Source organism: Neophocaena asiaeorientalis, unplaced genomic scaffold, assembly GCF_003031525.2.
Source record: "Neophocaena asiaeorientalis asiaeorientalis breed wild unplaced genomic scaffold, Neophocaena_asiaeorientalis_V1.1 scaffold484, whole genome shotgun sequence".
NCBI classification, from domain to species: domain Eukaryota; kingdom Metazoa; phylum Chordata; class Mammalia; order Artiodactyla; family Phocoenidae; genus Neophocaena; species Neophocaena asiaeorientalis.
This window is the reverse complement of record NW_020171830.1, coordinates 2,301,924-2,312,183: the sequence shown is the minus strand read 5'-3', so window position 1 is coordinate 2,312,183 and position 10,260 is coordinate 2,301,924. Positions and strand designations below refer to the sequence as shown.

The 10,260-nt window shown below is 41.2% G+C and overlaps 2 protein-coding genes across 4 annotated transcripts in view; one reads left to right on the top strand and one right to left on the bottom strand.

The window, feature by feature from the left end:
• Nucleotides 1-2,282, bottom strand: part of AP3M1 (adaptor related protein complex 3 subunit mu 1) — a 23,410-nt gene extending 21,128 nt beyond the window's left edge. The window contains exon 1 of one of the 3 annotated variants that reach the window (XM_024741007.1): nucleotides 2,089-2,282. The gene's annotated coding sequence lies outside the window, so the exon portion shown is untranslated. Of the gene's footprint in view, nucleotides 1-1,331; nucleotides 1,585-2,088 lie in introns of those variants that run through there. The other 2 variants (XM_024740990.1, XM_024740999.1) reach the window with 2 other exon arrangements.
• Nucleotides 2,283-2,567: 285 nt separating this feature from the next.
• ADK (adenosine kinase) overlaps nucleotides 2,568-10,260 on the top strand; it is a 485,627-nt gene continuing 477,934 nt past the window's right edge. Inside the window, exon 1 of the mRNA XM_024741087.1 lies at nucleotides 2,568-2,668. Within this exon, the coding sequence (XP_024596855.1) occupies nucleotides 2,604-2,668 (65 nt within the window). The 5' untranslated portion in view covers nucleotides 2,568-2,603. The remainder of the gene's footprint in view (nucleotides 2,669-10,260) is intronic.

Genomic DNA, 10,260 nt, shown 5'->3' with positions numbered 1-10,260 from the left:
TTTTTTTTTGCGGTATGCAGGCCTGTCATTGTTGTGGCCTCTCCCGTTGCAGAGCACAGGCTCCGGACGCGCAGGCCCAGCGGCCATGGCTCACGGGCCCAGCCGCTCTGCGGCATGTGGGATCTTCCCAGACCGGGGCACGAACCCGCGTCGCCTGCATTGGCAGGCGGACTCTCAACCACTGCGCCACCAGGGAAGCCCCATTTGGTGATCTTAGTAAGGGCAGTTTCAGTGGTAGCTCAGTGGAATGGTGGAAACAAAATATACTGCAGTGTGCTGAGAAATAAATAGCAAGAAGTTGGAAAAACAGAGATGAGAGTAAATGATACATTCAAGAACTATAGCTATGAAGGAGAGGAAAAGACAAGAAAATAAATGGGATTAGTTCATAAAGTTAAGGAAGAATATTTTTAAATGCTGAAGGAAAAATGTGAGTAGAAGGGGAAAGGCTGATGAATTGGAGAGAGGAAATAACTTAACCAAAAAAAAAAAAAAGACCCTGAGAAGGCAGGAGAGGATGGCACTGGGAAACTAGGTGAAAGGATTTGCCTTCCCAAGGAGAAGGGACACTTTTTCCTCTTTAAACAGAAGGGAAGCAGATTTGTACATTTGGTTGCAAGAAGATGATGGCTTCTATTTTCTCTGCGTAACAGGAGAGAAGGTCATTTGTTGAGAGAGAGTGAATTCCTCTTCTCTACAAATGTCACTCATTATGTATGAATTGAAATATTATTGAGCTACTTAAAAATATCTAGTCTGCAGGGAACTCCAATAGTCTATTATGTTGACTGTTTAAAAACATTGTAAAATCCTAAGATTCAGTAAGAAAAGCTAATCTTATTGCCAAGAGAGCATTCCTACTAAAGGTATGTTAAGATTCAGGTAATTTTTCATTCATTTCAATCCTCCACTTTTCCTATGATCTCAAATGAAAGTGTCCTCCGTTCTTTCTAACACTAATTTTTCCACTTGTAATTTTGATCCCATCTCCTTTCCTCTCTCCCCAGGTCTTATCTCCTGTTTCTTGAATGTTTAATCTTAAACATTAGTTACTTGCTTTCTGCTCCCACACAAAACAAACAAACCCCAAACCTTTTATGGACCTTGCCAACCATCTTTCACTTCATGCTCCAAACGAAGAAGCATTAGTCTACACTTGCAGTCTCTCCTCTCAATAACGGACTCTATTAAAGCAGTTCTCTCAAATGATCCAATGACTTCCTAATCATCAAATCCAACAACCTATTCTCAGACTTCTACTTCCTCCTTTGATCCCTGCAGCATTTCATGTCACTGATAAGTTTCCCCAAAACAAAACAAATACTTCTTACCAAATTATATGGAACTTCACCTGTCTTGGTTCTCTCCTGGAAAGTTTCTTTCTGGCTTACTTATCAGGCTTTTTTTTTTTTTTTAATAAACTTTTCTTTCATCTCCACCTAAACTACTGTTTCAAACTCGATATATTCCAAGCTCCACAAAATTCCTCCATCTCATGTGAGGACTCCTAGTTTTATAGAAGTATCAAGTTCTTAATCAAGCTTCAGCTTCGGGTTCAATCCAAATCCACCAAATCCAACCAAGCACATCGTTTATCACGTTTCCATACTCACTGTCACCTCCTCAGTTTACAGTCCTATCAACTCGTTTCTGAAGAACTGCAACACTGTCCTCACCGCATTACCCCAGGCTCATCCAGGCTCCACCCTCTAACAAGACGTCCGCTCAGGACACTTAAGGATTTTGTCCTCCACAGCAGAAGCCTGGGGCTGAGGTCCAAGTCGTCGGTACTTCAGCTCTCCGTGGGTGACAAGACCTTTTTCCCGCGTCAGAGCACGGTGAGGGACCCCAATGAGCCTGAACCTCTTAAGCCTGAGGGCCTGAGAACACTGGGCTGCAGGTGCACCTTTCCCTTCCGGCCCAGCTGGCAAGAAAGACCGGAAGGCCGGGAGGGAGGCGCGGCCCCGGTCCACAGCACCAGAGACGCTCCCGCACGCCAGACTGCAGTCGGGAGCCCGAGCTATTCAGCTTACGTCCCACTTTTCGTGATGCCACCCTGTCCGCAGACCCCCAGCCCCTCACACTCACCCCGACTCCTGGGCCAGTCAGTGATTCGACGCGGGGTCCTCTCCTGACGGAGGCCGAGGCAGCTAAGATCGTGAGGACCCCGGAGTTGGGATGCCGGATAGATTGCCTAACAGCTTCAAAGTAACCAACAGTACTGGAAAGAGTAAATGAGTGAGAAGACGTTGAATGAGGAGAAAGACGTCTTTTGAATTTTAGGATATAATCTACTAGATCATCCAGAGTCTAGAGAAATGGGAGCTCTCACATCTTCTGGACTTAGGCGCTCATCCGCAGCCTAAACCAGTCAGGGTGTCCCTACAACCGGGAGGGCGGGGTTAGGAGGAGCTGTGAACTAGCCAATGGGTGAGGCCGAGAGGTAGAGCCAAATAGCTGTGCCTGGGAGAGGCATGAACTGAGAGGAGCCGAGAGGGGCGGGGTTTCGAGATAAGGAGGAGGTGATGCGAGAGGGGGCGGGGCCTTCGAGAGCCGAAGGGGTGGGGCGAGCTCTGGAGCTTAAGTGAGGTGGGAGCGCGAAAATGGCAGCGGCTGAGGAGGAGCCGAAGCCCAAAAAGCTGAAGGTGGAGGCGCCCCGAGCGTTGAGGTGAGCGCTACCTGACACAGGGTAGAGGGTGACTGTGCCTGCTGCTAACCCGGGACCACACGGGGTTGCGCGACCGAGGCGCCGGGTGGTATCCGCACCGCCGGCATGGGGCCAACACACGGGACCGGTTGCTCGGGTAGCTGCCCTCCTGGCTGCGACCCTTTGACCGGCGCCCGCCCAGTTTGGCCGAGTCACCGCCGGCTCCGGAGACGCTCCGCCGCCCTTGGCCAATCAGAACGCCGGCCGGGGGTGCAGAGCCGTCTTTGGGCAGGCTGTGGGCGCCACGTGGGAGCCCGCCCGAGCTGAGGTGGTGCGACCAGTGAGGACCGGACCCGACCTGAGCCGAGTCTCTTGCGGCGACCTCCTCTTCCCGGCGGGATGTCGAGGAGAATGCCCAGCGACAGCTCTACCCTGGGGCAAAGACAGAATTCTTGGGAGTTTTCGTAAAGGTCGCGGAAGGGCGCCTTGACCTTCCTTTTCGTACGTACATCGAACCGAATGGTGTTATCTTTGGAGACCCTCTACCGGGGACCAAGACTCCCCCCTCCGAGGCTTTGCGGAGGTGGCATTTCCCTGAACGGTTAGGAAAGCTTGATTTTTCTTTTTTTCTTTGCACTTTTGGCAGCAGTGGAGATAGTTCTGCACCTAACTTTTGTTTCACATATGATTTGATGTTGCAACTTTTACTTACAAAAAGTTATTGGTTAAAATATTACTCCCTAATAAGTATAAGGTGCAGTATGCGTATTCCTTGATGATTTTGAAATGTTCCTTGGAAGGCAAAGATTTTTGTATCTAAAAATAGACATCAGACTGATTTAAAACTGTTGGGATACTCCTGATCATACAAGGCAAATCTCATTTTTTCTAGCATTACCCTTACCTCTGAAAGAACGAATCTTTCATAATTGAAAAGAAAAGATCACTTAGCGGTTTGGTGGTGTGTTAACGCTGTTTTGAATGGATGGTGACCAAATCCCTGCCAGTGCCTTTAATGTATTCCTATTACTTTCAAAGGGTCAAAGGGTTAGTGTGCCTACCTTATATGAAGAAAATAAACTTTTTTTTTAAACGACTCAGGATGTTCCTTTTTCGTTTTAAGCTTTCAAACTGTAGACTAAAGCAAAGGCTTTTGAATCACACCTACCTGGGTTCAAGGCATGTGCTTTCCCTGGTTGGCCCATTATTAGAGTATTTCCTTAAAAAGTACCTTCTTCACAAAGTTTCCTCTACCAAATTGGAAGACAGCTGCAACTTTCCCCTGCTATCCTACTAAACATACAACCCTTAGATTTTGTCATATGGTAATCTGTTTTCAAAGTGCTTTCCTATTTTACAGATGAGAAAATGGAAGCCCAAATGAAACAGTTAGTTAAGGAACTGAAGTTTGAACATAGAGCATCTGGGTGCATGTTCATTGTTGTTTGACTTTACTGTGCCTACTTTTATACAACCACCCAAGATACGCTTCTCTTCACCTATGCAGCCTTAAAAATAACGATAAATAATAATGTTTAATGTGTATTGTTTCAGCATTTTACCTTTTTTAACTCATTCAATCCCACAACAACCCTACAAGGTAGACACTATATACATTTTAGCAAGGAGGAAACAGGTATAGAGAGGTTAAGTAACTTGATCAAGGTCAGCTTTATTAACCTCACACAGTTTGTCCAAAAGCCCTAGTGAACTGTTCACTCAGCTTTTGTTTCTCTACTTTCCTGTCTGTTTTTTGTTTTGTTTTGCGGTTAGTGTACATAACTTTTTATGTTGTTGCAATATATGGGTATATGATACATAATAATTCTTAAACAGGTGTAATGTTATTTTACATGTTATTAGTGTCTACGTAAAACTTGTAAAAGTCCTTAGGCAATTAAAACTCATAAAATATGTAGTTAGTACCACCTGTAGACATGAAGTCAGGATTAGACACCTGAGTACTGGGATAAATCTCTTCATTTTGTGTGAAGACCTTTTGGGATTGGCTGTTCCTATGTTCATTATATTAGTTTGGCTTTAAGGGTCTCAGTGTGGTAATACACTGAGTGGTTAGACTGCATGCATTATCTGTGATGACTTGCTTGACAGTTAAGGGGCTAGCTAGCAGTTTTGGTTAACTTTTCAGAGAACGGCTTATAAAGTCTAAGCATGATTTAATGTGTAGAATCAGTTCCTAGGGAACAAATAAATTTATGATATATATTTGTAGATGTCAAGAAAAGGATTTAGGGCTTTGTGAGAATTTCAGTTAGTTTTAGGGTAGTAGTTCTCAAGCAGGGGAAGTATTGCCCCCTAAGGGACATTTGGCAATGTCTGGAGACATATTTGGCGGGGAGGGCAAATGGCACCAAGTGGGTGGAATTCAAGGATGCTGCTAAACATCCTGCAATGCACAGGAATCCCCCTAAACCAAAGAATTATCCACACAAAAGTGAAAATAGTGTGAGGCTGGAAAAAACTGCTTCATAGAGAGCATCTCACAAGTCTAGCTTCCCTTTCTCAAATATCCATTATTTTTCTAGGCCTTTTAGGGTATAGCAGTTACTGAAGTTGCAAAGAAATAAGCTAGCTCTGTCATATTTTCACATTGGGTTGAGGAACATTAATTGAGTGCCATACATTATACTAGGTGCTTTATTTATGCTATCTCATTTAATCTTCCCATCAACATGTGAAGTAGGAATAATGATCCTTGTGTTACAGATGATGTATTTAGGCCTGAAAGAAGTCAAGAAGCATTTTTGGGAACTGCTCCCTAGATGAAAATGTTCCATGATGATTATGTGTATTTAGGACCACTTAACTTTCTTTTCTCTCCTTTGGAAATATCATCCAAGTTAATTTCTTCAGTGGTCACCTCTAAGAGGATAGAGTTCCTTCCAAGGCTTGTTGAGCACATGCCAAGCCTATTCTTTTAGTCAGTCTTTCAAATGCCTGCTATTTTAGGCATGGTGCTAAAAATTAGGTACATGGAGCGAGAGAGCTAAGACCCAGGTACCATCCTCTTGGTGGAAAATGAGTAGGGTTTGGGAAAATGATAACTGAGCATACCGAAGGATGACATACTGAAAGATGATGCTAACCAGATGTGAAGTAGGGTGTCTGGCTTATAGAAAAGTTTGTTTGGAGGTAGAAATGGCAGAGAGCTGCCTCTGTTGGGGAACTACATTTGTTTGGTCTGACTGAAGCAGAAGGTGTAGGAGGGTCCAGGCTTTGTACTGAACACTTTCACTTGTGTCATCTTTCTACCTCTACCTTCAGCTCTCAGACCCTAATTTTAACTGTCTGCTGAATATCTCCTTCTGAGTGTCTTGCTGAGACTTCAAAGTCATATATATCGAACTAAATCCATCTGCTGTCCTAAATCTGCACCTTCTTCCATGGTCCCTACATCTGTTAACGGCACCACTAACTTCTCTTACTCCAAAGTTTGGAACCTAGATACTTGATTCATTTTCCCTCTGCGTATGGTTATCAAAGTTGGTCTTTTCTTCTTCAGTTATGTCTGATAATTCCTTTTGTTTTCCATCCCTGCTGCCACAACTCAAGTTGAGACTTTATTTTGCTTAGACTTGGTGTTGGCTTCTTAACCAGTCTCTCCACCTACAGGTTCAAGTTCTGCCTAATCTTCTTCAGGAGTAGCTCTACTTATTCATCATAGCAAATATTCATAAGCTCTGAAGTCGATGTTAGGAAGGGTTGAATCTGAAGAGACCACATTGTAACTCTCTCTGATGTTTTAGCAATTACACATTGTTCTGGATCATGACTTCTAATTTTATATAATTTATATATATATAAATTATATATAATTTTAATCTCTATGAAAAAGGAAACAAACTGCACTTCTCCAATCAGCAAATGTTGAGCTTTTCTCAAATTATTGCTTCTTAACCATTTCACTTCCAGGGACTCCTTTCAGTCTTTCCTTCTGTCTTTTACCTCTCACTAGGACCCTGTGTTTTAAAATTGTGTATTAAACCTAGGAATAAAAGTCTGTAAGTATTTTAGATGACCAAGCAACAGTTTTAGTAACCTCTTCATTTTTTTTTTTGGTCTTTATTTATTTTTTTAAAAAATACATATTTATTGGAGTAAAATTGTTGTGTTAGTTTCTGCCATACAACAAAGTGAACCAGCTATATGTACACACATATCCCCATATCCCCTCCCTCTTGAGCCTCCCTCCCACCCTCCCTATCCCACCCCTCTAGGTGGTCACAGAGCACCTAGCTGATCTCCCTGTGCTATGCAGCAGCTTCCCACCAGCCATCCATTTTACATTTGGTAGTGTATATATGTCAGTGCTACTCTGTACGTCCCAGCCTCCCCTTTCCCTGTGTCCTCCAGTCCGTTCTCAACGTCTAATCTCTTTAAAACACCTTTTTTTTTTTTTTTTCTATTTCAGGAAATTCTCCAGAAGATGATTTTTATAAACTGAGCATACTGTTCCTGGAGTGGCCTGTTGTGAGGATTAAATGAGAAAAATGTATGCATACTAGAAAAGAGAAAGGATGATCAATTGTGCATCCATAGTGTATTGCTCAGTGCTTGGTCCTTAGGAACTATTCACTTAGTGTTTGTTGGATAAATTGTCAGCGCAGCATAGAGTGGAACTGATAATCTTTACTTTTCTAGACCTTATGTTTTTAACAATGAAGCCTAAAATTGAGTTTGGCTCTTTTCGGGTGATATTGCATGTTGTTCACTTATATTTATAAATTTAATCCTTTAAGATTAAAACTTTGGTTATGAAGGAAAATGAAAAACAGAAGTCTCCTGAGGTGCTTTGTATGAATCCCTTAATAAGGTCCTTTCCTAGACATTATATACTAGGGCAGAGAGAGGGTGGTGAAAAGGTAGAGTCAGAGGAAAGCCTGCATGGATTGTCCTGGGTATCTAGAGGTAAACATGAAATGCCTGGAGCCCAGGGAAAGTGAGAAGGGCTTTTGGTAAAAAGACAGGCATTGAAACTATGTTTCTGGTTTTAGGTATAGGCCTAGACTGAATAACACTAAATAAACATTAAGCCAATATGCTACTTTCCACCAGGAATATGGCTCTACTTCCCTTCCATCGATTAAAATCCTGCCTGTATGCAAAATGATCAGAGTTAAGTGGGAAAAAAAATAAGAGAATCAAAATTCTGAAGAGTGTTCTGGTCAGGATGGAAGCCAATAGAGCAGTGGTTAAGACCTTTGGTTGACTCTTGGTCCTTATTAGCTGGTAATCTTGGAAAGATTGTTTACTGGCCCCATGCCTCTGTTTTCTCATCTTTGAAATGGGTATAATAAAAATACCTACCTCAAAAGATTGTTGAGAGGATTTCATGAAAAAGTAAATATAAAATTGGCATATAGTATGTCTTCAGTAAAAGTTAGCTGTTGTTATTACGGTACTCTTTATCCTGCTTTTAGCTCCCTACCCTACTCCAAACACTGCAATTACAAATTTAAAAAGAAAAAGAAAAGATATAGGTGTACTCAAGAACAAGATAACCATCTCCAGGGACTGAAATGGAAAGCAAACATGCATTTAGATCCTGGGTTCAGGAGCAAGTGGAAATAACTTTGTGCAGGGGAACTGGAGTCAGGTACCCTGGATGAAACTTGGAGCTGGGCTGGGGCTGGATGAAAAGAAGGCTGAAAGCCTCTGCTCCTGGCTGTTGCTTTAAAAAGCTGTGGCTCTGAATTGGTGACACAGAAGTGGCTGAGCTGCCACATGGCTTAGAGTTGGGAACTGTAATTTCTCCACTATTACCTGGTACAAGAGCACCGAGCTTGTAGGTCATGGGCTCTGGAAGAGGGGTGGCTTACCTCAAAACCATTGGAAAAAGGAATGGAAAGTCTGAGCCTGCACACAGGTGAGGAAGACTATTACTTAGAAAATAACAAAACCACTAGGAGATAAACTCACTTAAAATCTAATAGAGCAATTTCAAAATGACTTTTAAGTATTTTAAATATGTTTAAAAAGATAAAAGAAGTAATAGTTATAAAAAAAGCATGTTATAAATAAACAGTAGGTAAATGTGAAGTAAATGGCTATATAAAAGAAAAAATGGTGAAAAATTAAATTTTTAAAAAGTTGGTTAAACTCTGGTCCAAACGTATTTAAAGCAAAAATTAGTGAGTTGGAAGATAGTACTGAGTAATTCACCCAGATGTAGCACGGAGAAATCAAGAAAACTCAAGAGAATATTATATATATATATAAACACATACATATATTGAGAGGTACCAACTAACATCTAACTGGGAGTTCCAAAAAGAGGAAAGAGTGTGAATGGTGGAGAGGCCTTGTTAGAAGAGATGATGGCTGAGAATTTTCCAGAATTTAAGAAAGATCAAAGTCCTCAGGTTGAGAGGATATTCCAGGTGCATATAAGTGATATCACACAGTATTTGTCTTTCTCTTTCTGACTTACTTCACTTAGTATGATAATCTCTGGGTCCATCCATGTACCTGAAAATGGCATTATTTCATTCTTTTTTTATGGCTGAGTAATCCATTGTGTGTGTGTGTGTGTGTGTGTGTGTGTATCTCACATCTTTATCTGTTCATCTCTCAATGAACATTTAGGTTGTTTCCATGGCTTGGCTGTTGTAAATGGTGCTGCTATGATCATGGGTGTGCATGTATCTTTTCAAATTATAGTTTTCTCTGGGTATATGCCCAGGAGTGGAATTGCTGGATCATATGGTAACTGTATTTTTAGTTTTTGGAGGAACCTCCATACTGTTCTCCATAGTGGCTGCACCAATTTACATTCGGATTGTGGGTTATTTTATTTTCTTTATTCTTTTTTTTTTTTTTTTTGTATTTTCCAACTTTTCTACATTGAACATATATATTAGGACTCTTGATTTGAAGCTGGAGGAACTTGATGTGCATTAAATACATATTTTGGCCAAGTGTCTAAATATCATCATTACAGAATGGACCTCTGGGATACTAAGTAAATCTGAAACTTTGTAAAACAAGTATTATGATTTTATTATAGGTTGTAATCTTTTCATCTGTATTTCTGAAATCCCAAAAGCTCTGAAAACTGGAAATTAAAAAAAAGTTTGAGATGAATTAATTTGGCAGCAGAACTTGAACGGGTTTGAGGCTCCCTGTAGTATTTATTTGTCTGACACAAATGTGTATGTTTTGCTGTAGAAATATGTGTTTGTTAATGGCATGCTGAGTGAAACCTTCCTGGGCAGTTTATAAAATATATAGCACATACAGTGCATTACCTTCCTAAAATTGACAAATTTCTAAATCCCATAAAATTCTGGCCTCAGAACATATCTTGCCCCAAGGATTCAATAATAGGATTGAGGGCCTTTCTAAAAATTTAAATATTCAGTTTTTAAAAGCTTGCTATTGTGCAGGAACAACAATTTCTCATCAGAATCACTTGCTAAAATTTTCCTGCAGTCCCCATTCTACATGTTGATGATACTAAATAGATGCTTATTTCAAAGGTCTTGTTTGGCTAGTTCTACCATAATACTGGTGCTGGTTATGTAACTGAGTTATTAGGCTTTTCTTTCTTTCAAATAGTAACTGACTAAGGTAAAGACTTCTCTTCAATTTTT